We start from the raw sequence: 24,924 nt of genomic DNA, 5'->3' as shown, positions 1-24,924 counted from the left end.
TCAAAGCCATTAAATCTCAAACCTTCTGTCACTTCTGATAAACCATTATCATCAAAGCTTATGTTCATTATGTTAACATCAAAACCACCTGTCAACTTGACATATTATATCCTGGTCAATAGTTCAAAACTAACTGTCAACTTGATATATCATACCCCAGGATCAAAACCAACTGTCAAAATGACGGATCATTTCCAGGTCAACAGGTCAAAACTAGCTGTCAAAAATTCCTTTCAACCAGATGATCGTTCGCTGACAAGGGCAAAGGTTAATCCCTAGATCAAAGCGGCTTCTGGGAGGACCCCCGGAAGGTCAAAGGTCAGCCCCGCCCACCAGTCAATCATAGGGTCATAAATCATTTTTTTGATAAAAAATATCTTAACTATTATAACTACTGTCTAATTTTATAAACAAAGGAAAATTAATGTTCACGGCCAAAAAAATTATATTTCTTGGAGTTTATAAGAAGGGATAACTTTTTTGAGAAGTTGATAAGTTAATCTTACGGCCGTTTGCTGGACAAACAGTTCGATAGCTAAATTAATTCCATTAAAGGTTATCTCATGTAATCGATCTGGAAGTGGACCATTGACATATGATTGAGGAACTATAATTCGTTGTGATTGATCATTCATATATACAATCGATCTATTTTCAACTTCGATAATTTTACTGTAATATGCAATATAATAATCATATTCATGATTAATTATTAAAATTCCCTATGTATAATTTGAGGTAATTTAATGTAAAACTGAATGTTGTTACAATTCATTCATTCATTTATTTATTTATATTTGGAGTATTTTCTCCTGAACCTTTGAATGGCGGTTGAATGCCCTGTGTTTTTATTTGCTTGTCTCTCCTTCTCTCTCTCAGGCCTAATCATCAGCATCTGTCACTCGTTTGTAAGTGTGCCTGAGATGGAGAGTAGGCTATAAGGGTGCAGTCCAGTGTTTGCAGAGAGACACACACTTCTCCCCTGCTCCATATTGTTAAATTTGTCTGCTTCTGATATTCAGAGACTGTAGTTGGGAGTTAGCAGTGCCTAAATGAGTTTAACAGTGACATGTGTTAAGAGATCTTGATCTCGTTTCAACTAAATATTAAGCAGACGGTATTGTGTTATTGTTAACCTGTTTAGTTACTGTTGTGAGGGAAGCTGTAGGGGTGAGTGCCTTTTTCTTTCAATGGTGTTTTTGTCCCTGTTTTTGCATAGCAAGGGAGTTGAGGGAAGTTTGTGTTGTTTATTTATTTTTAGTTAACCTTTCTTAGGTTAGTTAGGACTCCTCCCAAAATTAGTTGGTGGGCTGTTTGTTTTTTTAGGCCTTGCTCTCCCCTGAGCCATTGCTCCCTAGTAAACATGTTCTGTCTTTTCTTTTCTTTTTTTGTAAATAAAATCCTTTCTTTGATATATATATATCGTCTGGTGTCATCTTCACTCTGGGACAGAGGATTGAAGTGTGTTCTCGCCTTTCTTTTTTTTTTTTCCTTTGTTACCTCTCCTTCCTACCCCTAGACGGTTAGGGGAACGTAACATACACAATGTGTTTTTAAAGTTGCTGCTGGCTAAAGGTGGTAAGGTCACAGAGCTATTATACTCAAACTCATATTATACTCATGATAAAGTGTGAACACTTAATTCCAACATGGTCCCTGGTGTTAGAACATTTAACACATAACAAAGATCTATTGCAGAACAAAGACAAATTATTTTGCATCACTTGCACTCTGTTTTTAAGTTTAACTGATAATCCACAGTATAGCAGAACATGCATAATCGAAATGACATTTAATCAGTGATACAATAATTTCTTGATAGAAGAATCTAGATGCCTTGTTCTGCGATACAGGGATTTTAGTTTACCGGCACACTTGGATAATATTCTGTCAGCAATAGATTTACAGGTTAATGACTGCTCTTATGTTAAACCCAGGTATGTGACACTTTTCTGAGGCCTCCTGAGGTTTTGCTTTTCGAATGTTCTAGAATGGAGTAATTTATCTCAAGATCTCTTCCATTTCATTTATCATCCACATCCACTCTTGTTAGAAAGAAAATATCAGGAATAATCATCTGAACACATTCATTTTATTTTATTTAAATGTCTTGTTTTCCCCCCTTTTGAATAATTTGTAGCCTATTCAGATATCCTGAAATTCTCCTTTAAAGTTTCTTATGATTATTAAAATGAGATACAGATTTAAAATATCACACAAAACAAATTATAATGATGGATTTGTGATTCAGAATGGAAAAAGTTATCAGAATATTCTTGCAAGGTATTAGTTTGTCAAGATTCTAAATTGAACTTGAAATTAATTTAGGTCACCATTTTTTATTTTATTTATTTAAAAACCCCAAAGTATTTTAGCTCAAACAATATTATTAAGAGTAAACAAGAGATGATTTTTCATTTCTAACAAACGTTGTTTATATATAATTATGTAGCACATCCTTGTCTGCTGAGGCTATCCTGGAGATCAGAGATGCCGATGTACTGATCCTTGTATTCTTTAGTTTGACTTTCCTGTTTTGTCGGCCAGTATTCCACCCAGGTGTGCTCTCCAAAGATGTACTGCAGACTAAAACAACAGAAAAGTGAAGTCAAAACAGACAAACTGAGTTAGCTACTACACTCTATACATTTTTGTATACATTTTTGTTAGGGTCAATGCACAATAAGGATGTCCAAGGTGATAAAAAAGGAGAATTATTTTAACAATATTTAATATTTTAACAGCCTTATATTGCATGTTCAGATATTCATACAAAATATATTCTGGTGTCTTGATTATATCAAAATAAAGAATAGAGCCTCTGCTTTTAAACAACAACAACAAAAAAACATTTTATTCTACCTTCATATATTCTCTTTTTATCAACACTTGAATGTGGGTAAATTTAATAAAAAGAGCAACATTTTGAACTAACCGCTGTGAAAAACGTTTTGACAAAGACTTACGATCTGTTTTGATCCTCGTTCTGAATCTGATCTGGTCCATCAACCTACAGCTCGTACTCGTATTTCGTGTCTCCTACAGCTCGTACTGGGTCAATATTTCATTCGGAAATGTTAGGCAGTTTTGATATATATGCTATGTAATGTCTATGATCACGTTAGCTTACATGTGTGTAAGCAATGCTTCTATTGCTTGTTTTTCTTTCTTCTTCGCCTGTGTTTTTATCAGGAGATTCCCTGCTCTTTCGGAGGCATAATAGCGCCCCGTACCATATAACTGTGAAAACATGGATTGCCGGAAAATTCCATCAATGGCGGGGGAAAGAGTTCATCTCCGGACCGTTATACCACCTATAATTTTTTACTTTAAGTTATTTTGATTATGTTTGTGGGGTTTAAACTCATGTTCATCACAGGAGATTTTGAATTCAAGTCATTTCATTTTTAACTCTTTCCCTGCCAGTGACGAGATATTCCGTTTTTTATGAGCAAACACGTTTTTTATGAGTTTTTTTTTTTTAATGCATTTGTTAAATAACGTGATCACAAACATTAAACAGCATAAAACGTCTCGGTTACGTATGTAACCCTAGTTCCCTGATAGGGAACGAGACGCTGCGTCAAACGCTGTGGGAACGCCCCTGCGTTGTGCGTCATGAAGCACGTATGGAATCAGCCCAATGGAGAGATGGAACATCATAGGCGGGTGACGTCGTCGACCAGGAAACTATAAAGCACCCTATAAACACAAGCGCAACAGCTTCTGATAGGCCTGAAGGAAGCGCTAGCGGGAATGCCGGGAGTATGGTGGAATGACGCAGCGTCTCGTTCCCTATCAGGGAACTAGGGTTACATACGTAACCGAGACGTTCCCTTTCAAGGGAACTCGAGCTGCGTCAAACGCTGTGGGAACGCTAATACCCACGTCGCCATAGGACCAAGTGACCGCCATGTGAGAACTAGCGCACAGAGGACGAGAGCACCTGTGCCCCAGGGGTAGAACTTAAGTCTAAGTCGTAGAACCTAATGAAAGTATGCGGTGAAGACCATCCAGCCGCATCACAAACGTCACTGAGGGAAACTCCTGACAGTAAGGCTTTAGAAGCCGCCATACTCCTGGTAGAGTGGGCTCGTACAGCCAAAGGTAAAGACTGACCAGCCGACTCATAGGCAAGTGAGATAGCCTCGACCACCCACTTGCTCATTCTCTGTTTAGACGCGGGACACCCCTTCTTGGGTGGCCCAAAGCACACAAATAGTTGTTCTGACTTCCTCCACAGGGCAGTTCTGTGGACATAGGCGTCTAACGCCCTAACAGGGCAGAGTAAATTAAGTTTCTCCTGGTCAGACGACAGAAATGGAGGAGGATAAAAGGCCTGCAGAACTGTAGGTCTAACAACATTAGTAGGGACCTTGGGAACGTAACCTGGTCTAGGATGCAGAAAAGCCTTAACCATGCCAGGCGAAAATTCCAGGCACGAGGGTAAAACCGACAGAGCCTGCAAATCTCCGATTCTCTTTAGTGAGGAGATAGCAAGAAGAAAGATAGTCTTAAACGTTAGAAACTTCTCAGGAACTTCTTCGATAGGTTCAAGAGGAGCTAGGGAAAGACCTTCTAATACGATGGCCAGATCCCAGGCCGGCACCCTCGTACGAACTGCTGGCCTCAGCCTCAGTGTGCCACGGAGGAAACGAGTTATAAGCGGGTGTCTCCCAAGAGAAACTCCCCTGAAAGGGACGTGGTAAGCAGCCAGTGCCGCCACATACACCTTTAGTGTGGAGGGGGATAGCCCTGTGGAGAAGCGCTCCTGCAGGAAATCCAGCACTGCACCCACTGGGCAGTTAACTGGGTCCTGCAGGTGCTCTCCACACCAAGAAGTGAAGAGTTTCCACTTCAAGGCATAAAGCTTCCTCGTGGATGGAGCTCTGGAGTGAAGAATGGTCTCAACAACCTCGGTTGAGAGACCAGAGTTCATGAGCTGGGCCCCCTCAGAGGCCAAGCCCACAATACTGGGCGGGGGTGAAATATCATGCTGCCCGCCTGAGAGAGCAGATCCCTCCTGACCGGGAGCTCCAAGGGAGAGCCGTCCAGGAGAGAAATCAGGTCCGCAAACCATACTCGGGCCGGCCAGAACGGGGCTACTAATAGTAGGCTGACCCCGTCCCGGCGAACCCTCTCCAGAACTCCAGGTAGCAGAGCAATAGGGGGAAAGGCGAACAGACGTGACCTCGGCCACAGCTGCACCATAGCGTCCAACCCCAGAGGGGCTGGATGGCTGATGGAAAACCACAGATGACAATGCGTGGTCTCCTTGGAAGCGAATAGGTCCACCTCAGCGCGACCGAAACTCAACCAAAGGAGCTCCACCACCTCGGGATGGAGTCTCCAATCCCCCGGCCTCGGCCCGTCTCGACAGGGAGTCTGCTACCACATTCAAATACCCAGGAAGATACATTGCTCTCAGAAATAGTAACCTCCCTTGGGACCACAGGAGGATCTGACGGGCCAACTTGTAAAGCCGGCGAAACCGCAGGCCCCCCTGATGATTTATATAAGAGACCACTGACGTGTTGTCTGACTGAACTAACACATGATGACCTCTCAGGTCTGCTAGGAAGTGTTTCAGAGCCAGGAACACCGCCAACATCTCTAGACAATTTATAAGCCGTGATAGATGATGGTCCTGCGACAGCCCTAGGGCTGGACGACCACTCGTGACCGCCCCCCACCCTGTGAGGGAAGCATCCAATGTTAACGTTACGCGACGACAAAGAGCCCCCAACACAGGCCCTTTGAATAGGAACCAAGTTTCTTTCCACATGACCAGAGCACGAAGGCAGCGCCGCGTGACTTTGACCGTGCGGAGCGGATTTCCCCTCGGGGAGAATCCCTTGGTCCTGAGCCACCACTGTAGCGATCTCATGTACAACAGGCCGCAAGGTATAACGTCGGACGCTGCTGCCATCAGACCCGACAGTCTCTAAAACTGTTTTACAGTAAGTAGCTGGCCTAGCTTTACTGGTTTCACAGCTGAGAGAACCGAAACGATGCGGGTCGGAGCGAGTCGCGCCTGCATCGAAACCGAAACCCAAACGACACCCAGAAAAGTGGTCTTCTGAGGAGATAATACACTTTTCTTTGCGTTCAGCCTCAACCCCAACTTCCTGACAAGAACGAGAACGACATCTCAATGTCGAACCGCCATCTGCTCTGTCTGAGCTAAAATCAACCAATCGTTGATGTAATTGAGGACACGAACACCCTGAAGCCTCAGGGGCACTAGCGCTGCGTCCATGCATTTCGTGAAAGTGCGGGGAGATAAAGCTAGGCCAAACGGAAGAACCCTGTGCTGCTACACCTCGCCCCCGAAGGCGACTCTCAGGAACTTCCTGTGTTGTGGAAGGATGGAAATGTGGAAGTACGCGTCCCTTAGATCTATCGTGACAGACCAGTCCTCGGATCTGATTTGTGACACGATCTGCTTGATAGAGAGCATCTTGAATTTTGGCTTCCCTACCGAGCGATTCAATAGGCGCAGGTCTAAAATTGGACGCAACCCCCCATCCTATTTTGGAACGATGAAATATCGGCTGTAATAGCCTGACTCCACACTGGGAGGAGGAACCCGTTCTATAGCCTCCTTTTGAAGGAGTGCTTTCACCTCTTGTTCCATAACCAGAGCCTGCTCGGGGCCCACCACTGTAGGCAGAACCCCTCTGAATCTTGGTGGACGACACCTGAATTGGATAGCATAATCCCTTTCTATTGTCTGCAGGACCCAATGAGATATTTTTGGAAGGCTTTTCCACTCTGCCAGAAATTCTACTAAGGGTTCCAGTCTCTCGAGACTGGCCTCTGGTGTAACTTGAGCAGCAAACGCAGCGCCCTGTAACGGCACACCGGCAGGGAACAACTGGTCTAACCCCTCTGAAACCCTCCTCAGAGGGAGCGAGCGTCCCTCGGGAAATCGCTCGCTGGGACCGTCTGCGCCCCGGCATGAAGGGCGTGGTTGGCAGAACGGGCCCCTGAGGGCACCGAGGAAGAATGGGCACCGTAGAAAGAGGTGAACACCTTTCCGCCTCGGTGGGGACCACCCTCAGTGTCCTGCGCGCCGTGGCGCCAGGACTTCTTCTTAGCCGAAGCCTTCTTAGCTTATATAACTGTCCTCAGATCAGTTCTATTACTGGGAGATTTCGGCTGAGAGTGCCGCGGCTGAGCCCACTGTCCAGCAGGGGGAGCACGAGACGCGACACTCTGCTTTAGCGCCCTATATAATGAGCTTGCAGACGGCCGGGGCTGCTCCCGCTCAGCAGCCCCAGGGACATGAATTTTTAAAGGGAGAAATTTCTTAAAAGCTGTTGTTTGCTTTTCCTTCTCCTGGAATTTATCGATGACAGAATTTACAGCATCGCCAAATAAACCCAGGGGGGAGAGAGGAGTGTCTAAAAGGAAAGCTTTTTCTTTTTCTTTTATATTTGTCTGATTTAACCACAGATGTCTTTCTGCGGCCACCGGAGCTGCCATAGATCGACCCACTAGCTTGGCCGACTCTCTGGATGCGCGCAGGGATAAATCAGCAGCCTGACGCAGTTCGCGAACCACGTCAGCACTGACCTCCTCACTCTCACTCATGTCCCTCAGCAGGTCAGCCTGGTATGCCTGCATAATAGACATAGTATGCAGACATGACGCAGCCTGACCCGCCGCCGAATACGCTTTACCCACAAAAACCGAAATATTTCTAAGAGGCTTGGTGGGTAATGCCGGTGCCTTAACAGATGACGCAGCCTCGAGGGAGAGAAAACTCGCAAGCGTCTCTTCCAAGCGAGGCATAGCCAAATAACCATATGATTTTGCCCCCACAATATTAGAATATGTTGAAGTCTGGGGACTAAACACTCTATATGACACCGTTTTTTTCCACGATTTCGACACCTCAGTGTGGAGATCGGGAAAAAACGGCAAGCACCGACGTGGAGGTTGCACTCGTGACGGCAAAAATCTCTCATCTAATTTTGATTTAGAAAAAGACTCCTGTCTAGTCACTGGCCATACAATGCTGAGTTTTTCTACAGCTCTTGTTAATGCCTCCACTAGCTCATCACTTTCGGGAGTGTAAGGTGGCGAATCCTCCACATCTCCCTCATTTATTACTGGTGCCTCAGCCCGAGCGGAAGAAACCGCAGCGCGTGCTTCCGAACACGGGACTGAGGCACTGGATCTCACAGGTGAAGGGAGAGATAAGGCAGAGCCCGTCTCTAACCCCGCCGAGAGATCCATCTGCGATCCCCACGATACGCTTCGTCGCTCTGCCTCGGCAAGAGCGGGACCCGAACCGCGGGGAGCGCGCACCGAACCGCTCTCCTCGAAGAGCGCCCGGCGGGAGCGGAGCGTCCTTAATGGCAGACCCTCGCAATGCTCACAATCAGCTCCCTCGAGAGCTGACTGGGCATGCTGCACTCCCAAACAAACAACATAAAGAATGTGTGTATCCCCACTCGTAAAATAACGCGAGCAGGGAGGGACACACTTCCTAAACTGCTGTTCGTTCGCCATATCTCTCTTAATATATATATATATATATATATATATATATATATATATATATATATATATATATATAATTGTTTGTGTGGTGCAGAGTATGTAAAGACAGACAATATTCACACAGGGACAGATTCACATATAACGCGACTGAAGGCACAGAAAGCTGTTGCGCTTGTGTTTATGGGGTGCTTTATAGTTTCCTGGTCGATGACGTCACCCGCCTATGACGTTCCATCTCTCCATTGGGCTGATTCCATACGTGCTTCATGACGCACAACGCAGGGGCGTTCCCACAGCGTTTGACGCAGCTCGAGTTCCCTTGAAAGGGAATTCAAAACTGGCTAATGTTACAGAATGAATTGTCGACCCATAAAGAGAAAACGACTGTGAAACATTAGGGGCGTTCATGGACTCGATCTACTCCATCTGTGTTTTGATCATTGTTCTGAATCTAATCTGACAAAAATTAGATTTTCTCAGCATTTTTTTTAATTAAACTTACACACATTCAAGTGTTGATGAAGAATGCATATAGCTAGAATAAAATTGGCTTTTGGTTTGAAGGCAGAGGGTATGTTTTTTTCTTTTGATACATTGCATGTTATCCATTCAACAAAATATTCTGGGGGCCATGAAATATTTGTGAAAATAATCAAAAATGCTGGGGGGAACAGACAACTTTAATAAATAAATAAAATAAATAAACTGGCTGGGAAATAGTTAATTGTATGTCTTTATTTATTCAAGTTTATTGAAGTCTTAGTTCAAGTCTATTCTAGGTTATATTAAATGCATTTTGACAAAAAACAACTGAGCCATGAACAACATTCTGCAGACTTTACATACATAAAGCTCAGGCAAATCCTGTTATTTACAGAGAGATGAGACACTTACGTTCCTCCAAGTCTTGGCAGGTCAGTGGATTTGCCCATGATGAGGTACGACTTGCCTTTTACCAATCCCAAATGTTCTCTGCAACTGGGACGACCCAAAAATGGTCTGACTTTACCCTCAACATCCTCATCAGTGCCTACAGGACAGAACAGTGTTTAGGACACACTTTCACTGCAATTCAAATTAGCCTCTTGCTGAATATGTATTTGAAAAAAAAAAATGCATTTTACAAAAATCAGACACATTTCATATGCATTTGATGATGTGTGGAGTAGCATGGAGAGGACATTGAACCGTACCTTCTTTCAGCACTTGCTCCACCTTCAAGTGATAGATGTCAGAGTCCCGTGCCAGATCCATCTCCACCACTGAGACTTTATAAACTGTCAAACATACATTTTATATTCTTACTGGCATAATAACTGATTAGATCTCTGTTGCTCTCAGAAAGCTTTCGTTTGGCTTCAGGAGACATGGAATACGTGCACAAAACAATGTTGGAGCTTAGTAGAAATCAGAATCAGAATCAGAATCAGAATCAATTTTATTGCCAAGTAGTGTTGTGCACATACAAGGAATTTGCTTTGGTAATAAGGTGTTACCGAGGCTGCTATATCAGCGCCAACTTGAGAAAAAAATACAGCATGACATGAGGATAGGTGAGGAGAAAAAAAAGGCGACCCCCAGACTATGCTCCTGTAAGGAGAACAGTCTGGGAACAGGAAAAAACACCTCAGCAACATTAGCACATAAACAGTACACTCTACAACATGAACAAGACATTGCAACACGGTTGGGAGTGGGGGATGGAGGTAGTCCAGCCCAGGCAAGCACATCCGGTCCTGCAGCCATTATGGCGCTGGTCACAGACCCGCCTGTCAGACTGGGGGTACGAAGCGGCGAAGGCGTGGGATGGGGTGTGGGTTAGGTGCATATCTGTGTATGTGTAAGTTCATGTGTGTGTAGGCCTGGAGAGAGTCGCTAAGCCGGCACCATAATCTAGGAGCTTCAGTCCGCAGGATTGTCATAGCGATACACAGCAAGTTGCCATGGAGACAACCTTGATCATGTCCCAGGCAGAGTCAACAATCACCAGGTGTCTGAGGAGTCGGGGAAGGAACGCAAGAGCGGCTCACTGCAGTGCTCTTCCGGGAGAGTTGTTGTTCCAGCAGCGGCCTTGGCCAAGGCCAGTGCTGGTAGGGGGGTGCCGAAACAGATAAGATTGGGATTGTTTGGTCTTCGGGCGAGTAGCCGCATCCAATTTATACAGGCTATTCTCCTGGTCCGTTTTGGTCTCTGAAACGATCCATTTGCCTTTGCAAAGCTGTGAGCTTCTCCATGATGTTATCCATATTGTGGTTCATAGACCCAGTCCGAGTGCTGACAGCTCTGCCCACCGCTTCAATCATCACGGGCAGCCTTGCGGGGCTTTTGACAGCTGTCACCATCTGCTTAGTTCCTCGATAAACCAGGGCAGTACCTAATCCAATCAGCAGAAGACCTGTTATCATGGTGCCGAATAGGTAGATATCTTCAACGTCCTCCACGGAAAGAGCCGCCAGACACACGACCCGCCACCTCTCCCACGCGTCCATCGTGTGCCAGCTACGAACGTCCCGGCAGGGCAGTCAGGTTCCCCCGAACCCAAGCTTCTCGTTGAGAAGATGGTGTCAATTGCGTTGAGAGACCAGTTGATCAAATCCATAATTTCTTGGTTTTGGAGAGCAGTGTAGCGAGAGTCTCTCAAAGTACAAGACAGTAGACGTGACGAGAGAAGCAAAGCAGGAGAGGTGAGGGGAGGAAGAGGGAGAGAAAATGCGACCGCCTTCGTTGAGAGCCAAGAGGGAATGGGCACTAGTGAACACATCACATCTTTTTTGGTTAACTGGTTTGTGAGCAACAGTATGCGTTGTCATTTATTTTGTCATTACTTACTCACCCTCATGTAATTACAAACCCGTAAGACTTTCGTTCATCATTGTGAAACTCCAAATGTTTAATGTCCAAGTGTAAGTATGCATCACTGCTTTAATGTCTTCAAATTCCTATCTTGCCTGGTATCAAATAATATCATTTTGTTACATGGTATTACCCTGTTAGTACTGTATACAATAGGGACAAGTTGTCCTTTCTTGGCAAGGAAGATAATTAATTTCCCAGAATTGATAACTTCTAAAACTAATCAAAATATTTGTAATTAATTATAATTCTGTCATGACAACACTCTGAGAGATTAGTAATGTAATAGAGATGGTAATGGATATGTTAATGTATTTGGTCTTGGCAGAATAGATCTGCTACGAGACTTGCTACTGCAAATACATTCACAGAAATTCCTGTGAGCATGTAAGACATAATTCTGCTGCACATACAGTATAACATACATGAATTAACCCTCATAGCAGATCTATACAAGTGGAGCTGGTGAAGGTGGAGGGTTTCTGAAAGCGGGCTCTAGACTGGTAACAGCAACACAACCGGTATTTGTTTTAATGTTGAGCCACAGCTTATTGGCTTATATGCAAAAGCAACCAATCAGCTGCACTATGTAGATAATGATGTGATTGCTACCAAATTAGTTAATCCTCTGGGGTCGGCGGTATTTGCCTTCTCTCTGTCAGTGAAGTCCATTCTGAAACGCCCCGGAAAATGAACTATAACTCAGCGAATACTTTCACACAGGCACGAGAGATTTTTCTTTATGAAGCTTAAATTCTCTTTAAAATGAAGTAATTAACATAAAAAACAATATTCTCAGTTTATGTAATCTGTATGAAAAGAGAGAGATGTCAGCCTTTTTCTTTTCAGCTCATTATACCTGATTAAGTGTTAATGTGACAGTAATGTGACAGTTAAGTGCTAGTAAACATGTTATTTTTACATGAACACATCCAAACTATATTGCTATAGCCTACTGAGATGAGTAAATATAGACTGAAATATGTTGAAATAAAATGTATTTGTATAAGCAACAAACTGCAAATTAACATTTGTATGCTAATATATCATAAACACTATATGTTACAGACTAAATATGAATGTTTAGACAAGATTTCGTTGATTAGTTTTGGATAGATTTTAAAGTTTTTACTGTAAAAAAAGCCTACTGCCACATTAAATAAGCTTTTGTTCGCCCATTTCTGCTCATATGTTAAATATATAGTATGGGATGTTTTGTCAAAAATAAAGTAGGTATATTGAATTATCAATGAAGAGGTTATTATAGTGTTTGTTCCAATATTCAAACTAATAAATCCTTACCTTTGAAATACGTAAGATAAAATGTATACTTTTTACAAAGAAAGATTACACTTGAAATATTGTTAATTTTAATTGTTGTTGTAATTTTAACCTTTTTTTATTGTGTTTTATCAGTAACAAATTTGGGGAGAGGATATTATTCCAAAACATATTCCAAAACTTTCTGAAAATACACTATGATAATTAACTGCACAATTACTAGAAATGTATACCTCGGATATTATACAATTTGCATGCATACAAAGCTTGTGGAAAAAGACAATTTTTTCAAAATGTTTCCGACTCAAACTTTGAACCAATTCTGTAGAATATTCTACATAAAAGTATAACAGTCATGAAAATGAATTAACCTACCATAATCCATGCCAGCTTCACAGGCTTTATCCATACGATCATCGTCGATTTTGTCGACTTTGTTTTTCTTCTGGAAAGTGCAGCTTTCTGCGTTCAGAGAAATTAACATAACGCTTTTTTTTGTTTCCTTGTTCACATACAAGAATAAAAAACATCACTGAATGTTCAAAATTACAAGTAGACTGAAGGTAACCAAATCAAATACTACAAAAGTTCAGGATATGGTCAATTTATATTATTATTTTTGTGTGATAATACCTTCAGCACAGAGGCACAAGTCTCCCTTACACAGTCTGTATATAGCGCCATCTGCCCTTTCAGGGTGCTAGAACTTCATACAGCGTGCATCTGACACACACACACACACACACACACACACACACACACACACACACACACACACACACACACACACACACACACACACACACACACACACACACACACACACACACACACACACACATTTAGTGCAGGGATGTCAATTAATTAAAAATGTACATAATTTCAAGAAATATTATATAACAATATCTGCTGAGAAAAGCTCACAAATAAGTATCATTTGAAGACATTATGGTGGCAGATGAGTAAATCACCATAAAAAAATTACCTCTCTTTAACATAAAATAAAAACATCCAAAATACAAAACAAAAAATTATCATAAGGAAACAAACAAATACACATATACAAAAGAATATGGTGTGTATGTTCGTACCTAAACAATCAAACAATGGCATATTGACTTACCTAAGCACATATGTAACTTTATACACAGTCATAAACATAAAATATAAATGATCCTACATACAGAAAAACAAAACACTTAACCAACCGTAATAAGCCTAAAGTAGGGGAGAGCCTGGACGATTGAAACATGGGACAGATGAAACATTGAGATTTCCTTGAAAAGCACTCACGTCATTTACGTCAAATTTCGTCAGCACGTACAGCACGCAATTCAGAACAAACCCGCGAAAACATTTCTTCTTTACGTCATGCCGTTTTAAAGTTTGAGCCGGAAAACTGTTTTTGAGTGCAGTTAGTGAATTCATCCGTGCGATACTTTTTTTTGACTGACAAGTTACATTTATGCTTTCATGTGCCATTGTAATGATAATACGGAAGGTGTATTAGCAGGCACGGCGTTATGGGTGCTTTTCTTCAAAAAAAAATTGTCAAGAATTATAAGAAAATCGCCAATAAGCTCATAAATTGTGCCAAAATAGTCTAAATGTTTAGTTTTAAAAACAATTTTAAAAAGCTGGTTATGTCTATTTTGATGTTTCTGCGCAAGTTCAGCAGACAGTGTTCGGCTTTGTTCCGATCAGAGCATGTGAGCGGAGAGCGAATTTCGCTCGCTCATTCCGCAGGGTCGCTCGCTCAACCCAGAATGGCCTGCTGGTTCGAACTTCGAAGATATGTGGAATAAGGCATCCGACAATGCACTATGACGTCATTACGTAATCGCAACGCAAAACTATGCCATTATGTTAAACGTATTATTTGAAATTCTAATTTGCTTGTAAAATCCCCAAGACCTGTTTTCAATTGTGTGGTGATTTGTACAGCCCCAAGCAGCACACGAAGCAGGCATTTTTCTCAATTCCCGTAATGAGAGGTTTTGGAAAGTTACCCTCTGCAATATGGCGGCGCTGTTGACGTACGCTCCAGTGGCCATTAATTTTTAGATTATTAAAAATAATTTAGATATTATATTATATATTTGTTATTTAGACTTTAGGCTACTTCATAAATGTTTATTTACCCTATACTTTTCATAGATTCATATAGGCCTACTGTTCCATGTTATCTCTTTAATAATCATCAGTTGTTCAATCTTCAATAAATTTCATTTATCGTCTGGTTGACCTAATTTTCTTCATAATAACAGGCTATTCAACTATCAAACACTCAATATGACTCAAGGAAGAAATGTAAGAAAATTATTTGTAAACTGATTTGTCGGTCTTCTTCAAAATAGCCTATTAGAAAGATTACGCAAAATGCGCATAGGCTGATCGCCTATTGTATATTGGGCGACAGAACAAAAATGTCAATATGAACCTTTAATTAAAAAATAAAATAAAAAAATATGTTTTTAACAATATGTACATAACTTACTTGTCAGGTATTGTTCATAAAAACAAGCATTAGATCAATAGTTACTGTTTAAACTTATGTTTCATTCGTCCCACCTGTGTGTTTCAAAGCAACAAAACACAACTACCGTTCAAAGTAAATTTTTACTTAAATCATTCTATGTTTCTACCGAATAACACATGATACTAAGATAACACATATGTAAGTTGTTGATCACAAAACAAAACAAAATCTATCTGTAACCTTATCTTAGAAACCGAAGTTTATCTGAAAAGTGTTTCAACTGTCCCGGCTTTCCCCTACTCAATGTTTACATTGCTGTAAAGATTTCAGCCATTTATTCAGCTTTGTAGAGAAAACTGAGTTCTGATTCCAACTTTAAATCTACAGGAATGGTGTTCCATAGAAGTGAAGCTTTCAGTGAAAAGGATGATTGACCCACAGCAGTTCTGCAATTCCCACTTACTGCGACCTATTACTACTGTATTTTTGTATGAACTGACAGATTACAAGGCAATACACTTTTACTGTTTTTATAAATGAAAACTTCATAAAATTATCAAAACTTAACAAATTATACTTTTGACAATTATGCCATTTCATTTATTTCTGATCCATTAGTGTGTACAACATCGTTGAACATGTTTTTGCTGTTCTTGTTGCATTTACACGGCTTTAACCAGCAGATGTCCTCAGCATGCTATGGTTTGAGTGAAGCTAGAATAATCGATCTAATAATTTAACAGTGAATTTAGCTGACGTGGTCAATATAACGGAGTAAAAAACAACACCTAACAGTTTTTTACCGCAACTTTAAAGGAAGCAAGACAATGTTGTCGAAATGAGCACTGGATACCTGAGGTAATACTTCTCACCATTTATTCAGAGAGAACAAACAAACGATTGTTTCGGAATCCATTTTCTTGAAGTGTTGGATTTTTTCTGTACCTCGGCGATTAACTTCTCCGCAATGTCTGCGAGACTTTAAATTAGAATAGATTCCGATTGGCTGTCAGTGTTTACAGTTCAACGGCTGGAAAAAAAAATCGTTCCGAAAGTGATCCCAACGATATAATTTCTCTATAGGCCTATCGTTATCGCTGTGGTTTGAACTCTGCAATTCTTTAATATAGAGAATGATTTTTAGAACTGTATCTTTATCGTTATCATCCTTGTTGTGATCGGGCCTTAAGACATTTTCTTAATATGGGCATTAAACTTAAACTTAAGAGTCTACAATGACATCTAAATATTTAAATTCAATCACTTCCTTGATTCCCCTTTGATCATCCAGTACTTTGTTTTTACTGAAAAACACATTGAAGCGGTTTTGTTGGTAAACCATTATCCTGTAGCCGCTGGGAAACGCTGACCAGCTGCCTGGTTAACAATTCTGAAGCTGGTCAACAGGATAATACAACATAAACAAGGTTTTATTAAACTAGAAGGTAGCAAATGTAACAGCGTGTGTAACACAAACAACAACCGACAAACGAATAGTGAAGATGGAGGAACTTAAATACACAGTGGTGACAAACTGAATTATGAGCAGTTGTGATGAATGAATGTCCATGGTTACCGATGAGTGGCGGGAAATTAGAAAAAAGGAAACATGTGACGGAAGACAAACTAAAAGTCCATGAAAGTGAAACTATCTGAACATAAATGTGACATTAACATATTTGCATAATGCCTGCTTGATGACTACTTGGCTGGCCTTCCAACTAAAGCAAATATATGTGAAGGAAATGCGTTTTTTTTCACTGCGAGGGAAAAACAATTGCATAGATTTCCAACAGCAAAGGAATTGAAGAATCAGTGGTTACAATTATTTAACAACTACAACCTTTTGCCCTGCGGTTCGATTGATGCCGTGATGTACTGTAAAGACATGACAGATATAATATCACATCTGACATTTAAGATAGGTATAAAATGAAATTACCAATGTGAAACGTCCTGTACAAGTCATGCTTGTGAAGGTAGTTTGGGGCAATCAGCTTGTTCTTCTTGACTGTCATTATTGGACTCGGACTCGAACTGATACGGCAAAACTGATCCCATAGTTAGCGTAGTTGCAGTATTGTTTACAGCAAAGCCTCCAGAGCTGATACTCAACAGTCAAAGTAAGGGCAGTTACATTTCCGACACACTCTGAGCGGTAAACCCATCAGAAAGGACTGGGACCGGCTGACCAATCAGAACAGACTGGGCTTCTCGGAAGGCGGGTTTAAAAAAATAAAAACTTAAAAGGGCATTCAGACAGAGGGTGAAAACAGGTGCTGCAACAATTAAAATTATTGTTTTCAACATTAAATCATGTAAAGCTATTCCAGTAGACCCCCTGAACAAAATGATGAATCGTAAATAAGCATAATAGGCATAATAGGGGCTCTTTGTGCAGGATTGGGAACTCAGAACACAGTACCCAGCAATGACTCTTTTTAGTGAACCAAAGACGTACACCGCTCACAGCTGTTATGCTGTATTTGAGGCTTGTGAGACTCAAATCCGTGTGGTTCCTGAATGGTTTTTCATAATGACAGCATGTAGTTGAAGATGTCACCAACATTGTTTTAGTATTGTTGTTTTAGTATTGTTATTTTATACGTTGTTTGTGAAAAGTCTGTGTAGTGTAAACTCATTTAGTAGTGTTATCCTCCGAACGATATCATCATTTGGCAATGGAATTGCATGTTTTATATATTTTTTCCACAAAAGTAATTGTTGTTGGGTTCCCTTAATACTCTGTTGATTAGATAACGGCCACTAGGGGTAGGTGTTGTATTATGTGGGGAATCGGTATGTATTTGAGAGGCGAGAAAAAGTATGCTTTTGCAAGCAATGCTTAAAGGGGTGGTTGATTGCGATTTCACTTTTTTCATTTTAAATAGTGTGTAATGTTGCTGTTGGTGCATGAATAGTAAGTTTAGTTATAGTTAAAGTTTAATGCCTACAAAAACGACTTGAATGGGAGTACAACGACATACTTCCCGGGTTTTATACGTAGCTAACCCATTCATTTACATCAACCCTCCCTCCGGAATATGCAAAAAAGGAGGCATGGCCATATTTCTGCGGCTTTGTCGAAGAGGAAGAGTTATAGTGGAGAGCTGTAGCCATGCCGTCGAAAGTGTGTTATTTTCACCCAGCAGTCAGGTCTTCTGTTGTCGGGCTTCCTACGGTCGCTGTAGTTCGTCAACAATGGCTACAATTTATGTTTGATTATGTTCCAGAAAATTACAATCGTAATTTAGCTCTCTGTGCTGCGCATTTTACGGATCCGGCAGCTTCCAGAATCTCCACAAATTCAATGTCGGATTCAACAAGAAACTAAAGCATGAAGCAGTTTCAACTTTAAAACCAGAGGCAGCAGTTGTTGGGCCACAACCTGTAAGAAAGACTTAATAATTTTAAATCCCAGCGGGCACCATGATATCAATTTGACGTCAAAAGTTGGTCAAGACTTGATCAAGATATTGTATATCATTTTAAGGTCAGTTTGAAAAGAAAATGTCTTCCAGTGGTAATTAGATGAAAAGAGAAAGTTAATACCCACACCGAAATTGGTTTATGTATATGCAGGTCAATATGTTTGACATTCACTTTACATCAAATCAATGTCAAGGATTGGTTTTGACGTCAATTTGATTTGCATATTTGACCTGTTCCTTGACGTTGATTTTGACATCAATTAGATGTCTTTTCAACATCAATTGCCCACTGGGATGTATTTGCATGTATAATTTTAGACGTAATGTCTTGGGTTTAATCGAGGACGTAAACAAATGCCAGCGCTGGCTTTAGTAGCCACTTAGTTATGCTATTTCGTGTGTCTATGACAAACGCGTACATTTTGGACCTGAATTTGTAATTATGTACTCATTTTGTAAATGTATTTTCCATGTATACTTCATGACGTAATTTTTCGATTTGATCAAGAACGTAAACCAATGCCAACGCTGTTTGTTTATAGTAGCCAGTTAGTTCGATGCTATTTTGTGTGTATAAGACAAACGTGTATAAAGTTCAAAAAATTATATGTAATTGCAACAGCAAACTTCAGCTGCTGTTATCAGGGTACAGTATGGTTTATATATATATTGACATATATATATATTTACAATACCTTTTGTATTTCTTTGCAACAGATGTTTTCACGTTCTGTTGCAATTTTAACAGAGTTGCCACATGTACACCTAAAGAAAACGATACACCGAGTAAACTAAGTTTTGTGAATAGATAAACGGTTGTTCATTATATCGATAAAACAATAACTTTAAAAAACGGTATTACTCAGTCATTTATTCAGTTATATTAAATATTTAATCAGGAGAAAACCATATCTCAAAAGCTAACAAGCAGCAGTAGCATTTTCAATAGGGTTGGAAAAAAAGCAGTAAACCACCCCTTTAAGTAAAGAGATGTGCATTACTTTGATGTGATCTCTATTGATTATGTGACTACACAAGAATCGTTACTAATAATTGGAAGATGAATCATTCATTTTCTTATGATTCCCTTTCCCAGTTGCCTGTAGCAGCAGCTGAGGCTGTGCTGATATACACACACAAATTCAAGCTTGAACTGAGCCATGGTACAATAATACAATTACGTATTATGTACATGGCTAGATGTGTTCAGTTTTCAATTAATAATTTTGAGAGCTTCAGTTTAATTAAACAAAAATATTTGTGTGTGTGTGTGTGTGTGTGTGTGTGTGTGTGTGTGTGTGTGTGTGTGTGTGTGTGTGTGTGTGTGTGTGTGTGTGTGTGTGTGTGTGTGTGTGGGTATTAATATCTCACCTGGTGAGTAATATTCATATATTGTGACTGCAACAGGTTGAAGCAGACCCACATTAAACATCTTGTTCATTTTGAAGGCAATTCTTTCTGTCTCTTTATGAGAAACCTAATAAGAAAAAGATAAATAAAAAGCAAATTTATTTGATATTAAATGTGAAACTGCCCACATTAGCATTTGCACAGGCGACAATTAATAGTATTAATTATTATGTTTGCATATGAATTGCAATGGTGTTTCTTTCTTGCAGTCATTTAACAATTGAAATTTGTTTAATGTATTCCAGAATGTATTCCAACAGCATTCTGTTTTGGATAGCTGATAGAAAACAAAATGTATGTAAATTTTGTATAGTCATAGGCTCGACCTATAAATTCAATACATTTTCTTTTGCATAAATTATCATGTGAAATAGGATTCTGATATGCAGTCTGTAATGTACAAACAGGTGAATATGCAGTTCGATGAACTATATGGTCTTCGTTAAAGCGTTATAAGCCATGAACCGAGCCAACAAGATACAAGGTGAATCAAACATTAATTAATAACAACTTTGATTTGAAAAGAAACAAACAAATAGGGCTGGGGAACAAACTCAAGCTCCTCCGACATTTCTCTTTAATAATTGTCGTTTTAGACTTTAATTCGTGACTGGTGTTTTGTTTTGCTCTATGCTCTGCGCTTCCACATTCGTCATTACGTTGTGTGTCAAGTTAAAGTGTTACTCTTTAGGCGTAAAATGATGTGTACGGCTGTATGTCGAAAGCTAGTTATTTTAGTCAATAAAGTTTTAAATATGGATATTTTTCTTTTACTTCAGATGACCTTTATTAACCCGCCAGAGCCGTGAGGAGCCCAGATAGCAAACTGACTCCGGAACAGATCTGCCGCGGAGGTATCACAAGGTCCAGAACGGAGTCCACTTGCACAGCGCAACGGATCCGGAACAGATAAGGATTGCGGATCCAGACTAGATCCGCGGCAGACCCTATCCGTATCCGCTGATAAAGCAGCTCATCCGCTGCGGATCCGATCTGTCCCGTTCATTTCGGTCTGAAACCTTTTAGATCACTCATTCAAAACTAGTAATCTGGCCAAAACTACAAAAATATTTCAAATCTATTGGTGGACCAACATTAGATAGACTGCCCACTAAACAACATGATGTCCAAAAGACGTCTTTTCAACGTCTTTGTCACAAAAGTCGGACTTTGAAAAGAAGTCCACTGAGGAGCCAGAAAGAAAGTTGTTATTACGTCTTTTTTTGACGTGTTCTGCATGTCCGATATAGACGTTCATGGACCCTCTTCTGACAAGGTTAAAAAACTAGTTCAAATGTGGCCATTGTGGACATATATTCAACATCATTTATGGTCTCATTTAGACAATTTATACTGTTTCTGGACCAAATAAACACTCAGGATGCATTAAATTAAAACTCATGTTTATATAAATGTAATTTCCTTACATTGTTTAGATGAGGTTTAGATGTTGATGTTTCATTTTAAGTCACCATTGTGGTGATCAGTGTTTGCTTTAGTCGGGCTCTTGGTCCCAATTCTTCTTTCTTTATTTTTTTCTTTGGCTGTTGTAGCTGTGTGTTTGTATAACACCATTGTTGTGGCAGAGAAAGCCAAGACAAAGTAAGCTCGGTTGTCATCAGCTCCTTGTCGATGATGACAAAATCACAAAATGATCATTTAATGTTGTGTTTAGACTTTTGTCTTTATATCTGGCATTTATAACCACCTATCTTGTGGAACTGCATTATGTGGACCAATATCATTAAAATGATTACCTGGGCTTTTATCATGGATGGATGCGCTTTGATGGACTTCCAAAAAATACAATCAGAGTTATATTAAAATTGTCCTGGCTCTTCCAAGCTTTACAATGGGATTAAATTGGTATCATTCATTCCCATTATAAAGCTTGGAAGAGCCAGGACATTTTTTTATATCACTCAGATTGTATTTGTCTGAAAGAAGAATGTCATACACACCTAGGATGACTTCAAGTGTGGACTGCGGATGAAAATTAGCATCAGCTAACTCTGGCACAAAACATCTTTTCGCAAGATTATTGTACGTTGTGCATTGTCCCTGATAAATAAATAAAAAATAATAATAAAAAAAGGTGAGTAAATCATGGGCTAATTTTCATTTTTGGGTGAACTATCCTTTTAAGTATTTTGAGAGTCTAGGAAGCTAACAAGATGGTGATTTTTCATTTTCACCACAAATTCCACTGTTAAACAATGTTTTAAAACTAAGTTGAAATAAGGGAGGCTGACAGCTTCAACAGAAGCAAATACTATCGAATAACAACCTCGTAGCTCAGCCCTTACGGAATGAAATTATATAATTTATATTTCCCATATAGGAATGATCAATATATTAAATGGTTTAACAGTATATTTGTAAATATACAGAATCATATATTTTGTTAATATATTACAATATATTGAATAATACATAAGGAATTGTCGCTTTCCATATATTGAAAAATATGTGACGACAATATATTTACTAATATATCATAATGTAGGCTATGTAATTTTATATTCAGGAATACACATCATAATTTATTGAGAGGTGATCAGATATGGTACTGCATGTGTAATCTATTACAATATATTTACTCATGCAACATAAACACACATATATAGAGACATATATAATGAAATATATTTATTATATTCTTTAATTATTTACATTATAATTTTTTATTATTTTCAAGCTAGTTAACAAATGCATTTACTCAAGTATTTAGAGTCTATCACTGTGCTGACGAGTGCACAACCATTTCTTTTAAATAAAATAATTGTATTCTTAATGGTGTTCAGCCAATCACCAACTGAACCACAGGCTCTACTCTTCAGCACAATGGTGACCCCAAAAACTCACTCATACCAGATATCCTTTTAAAATCCAAAATAATAGAGAATTAAACACTAACAGATCTACAACTAACTGATAAACAATAACAGATGTGTGAACATACATTGCACATACATGTCCCCATATAAATGTGAATGTATGTACACAATAAAGGATAAAACTTTGTGAATATAATACATGTAATGCTATTTTTGTCTTCATTTACACATATTTATATTCACTAATATAAAGCCATACATGGTCAATGCATATATTGAAGTATATTAAAAAATATAAGCACTAGTTTCCCATATATGGAAATGTATTATGTAATATATCGCATCATATTTTGCAATATATTCCCATATGTTTGTGTTGCGTAAGGGACAGTAGGGTCTATAAAGGTATATTAAAAGTTATCGTTAAAATTCAGTTTCCCTCTGGAGAAATTGAACAGAGTTTTTACTTCTGGAACCCCGTCTCTTGCACTTTATACTGTGATAAACAGATTTGTTTTCGTTTTATCAGGAAACCACGTGTTTTGCTTTTGACATAATCAGGCAACACAATCTGCTGAAATACCTTATCCAAGTGGAGGATGAGGGATCCTCGCTCTGACAGCACTTTATTCTTTTCATATTTCTGAATGTATATCTCCTTCCCCGTGGACAACTGAGGGCAAGAAAATGAGGAAAAAAAGCTCAATGCATCACATGATGACCAACATGTTTTATGGCCTATCTGCAGATGTGTGTTAGATTCCTCTTCTATATGCAAATATGAGGCATCACTGCATCAGTTTATCATCATAATACCTCTTTAAGATCATTTTCTTCAACATCAAATCCTGTCGGTATTCCAATGTCCAGAATAGTCATAGTGGCATCGGTTTTATCATTTTTGTAGCTGTAAAGATGGAAATAAAGAGCAGATTGTATTAACAGGTTTCATAGGCTACCCAGGCTGCTTTTAATGCTGCTTTCACACAAGAGCTTTTGGTTTGAACCCGAGTCCGTTTGATGTCAGATTTACAATATTGTTGTATAACACAGAGATGCTTGTCTCTGAATAAACGGTCTTTGAAGAGAAAGTGACATTGTCAGAATGCAGTCACATTGGTAACCAGCTGTCACTAGTACTAACAAGCAAACATACCCTAGTGAACACGTTGATCTCACAGTGATGTCACATGTGGTCACAACGTCTGCAATCTGAGTTCACAGTGATGTAAAAGTGTAACCTCACAGCGCTCTCGCTGTGTGTACATGCTATGGCCACAATATGAGCTCATCCCAGCTAGAAATGTTTTTGTTCCATGAATCTTTTGAGAGCATTATATTATGTTCTTGTATCGGTTTCTGTAGCTAATTTTATTTTTGTTATCAGAATGTTCTCCTAAACGGTAGGATAACACTCTCTAAACATTATCCCCAAACGTTTTAGCGGGAAGTTTTCCAGCAGACACAGGACTGAACCTCTTAAAATAGTTTGTGTGAAAGTAATAGTTTGGTTTGGTCATCATTGTGGAGGTCAGTGTTTGCTTTAGTTGGACTCTTCTGGCAGCTGTAAGTGTGTGTTATAGCAAGAAAAAATGTGAACAAGAATGTTGACTACTTGTTGATAATACAGATATTATGATAATGTAGTGGCCTGATTTCATCCATGGACTAGTAAATGGACAAATAAATTAATAACAACTTAATAAAAATTACTTGTAATAATCTATCATAACAATTAAGGATTTCAAACTCATGAGATTCTGCAACATTTTAATCAGAAAATCTGAACTATTTAATATAAGAAACTAAATCTGTGGAATTAAGTTATAAACCACTTTGAGACAAACACAGACCTCAAGATCAGCGCGTGAATCTCAATAACGATGACATGCTTCACGCAGCAATGCATTCTGGGTGCATCATACAAAGCTCATCAGTGGCTCCCAGAATGCATTGCGGCATGAAGCATGTCAGTGTTATTTAGATTCACACACTGATTCTTAAGGTCTGTGTGCATGTCTAAGTGAACCATAAGTTCAAAATGTTTTTTTTATCTTATTATACAGATTTTCTTATTTAAACATGGTTAGATGTCATGCTGCAATAACTTTACTATAATCAA

The 24,924-nt window shown here is 39.5% G+C and overlaps 1 protein-coding gene and 1 pseudogene across 2 annotated transcripts in view; both read right to left on the bottom strand.

The window, feature by feature from the left end:
* LOC143710403 (complement C3-like) overlaps positions 1 to 24,924 on the bottom strand; it is a 217,752-nt pseudogene that overhangs the window by 149,655 nt on the left and 43,173 nt on the right. The window lies entirely within an intron of this gene.
* Positions 2,071 to 13,374, bottom strand: LOC143710460 (complement C3-like). The gene is made up of 5 exons (XM_077201424.1): positions 13,279 to 13,374; positions 13,021 to 13,107; positions 9,705 to 9,788; positions 9,406 to 9,541; positions 2,071 to 2,586 (listed from the first exon to the last, which is right to left on the bottom strand). Exons 2-5 carry the CDS (start codon positions 13,052 to 13,054, stop codon positions 2,445 to 2,447), a joined length of 396 nt encoding a protein of 131 aa, XP_077057539.1. The 5' UTR covers positions 13,055 to 13,107; positions 13,279 to 13,374; the 3' UTR covers positions 2,071 to 2,444.

The sequence above is a fragment of the Siphateles boraxobius genome, unplaced genomic scaffold (genome assembly GCF_051911475.1).
Source record: "Siphateles boraxobius isolate OS27281-9 unplaced genomic scaffold, OSU_SipBor_1 47, whole genome shotgun sequence".
Taxonomy (NCBI): Eukaryota; Metazoa; Chordata; class Actinopteri; order Cypriniformes; family Leuciscidae; genus Siphateles; species Siphateles boraxobius.
Note: the sequence above shows the minus strand (reverse complement) of the source record. Positions and strands in the feature narration are given on the sequence as shown.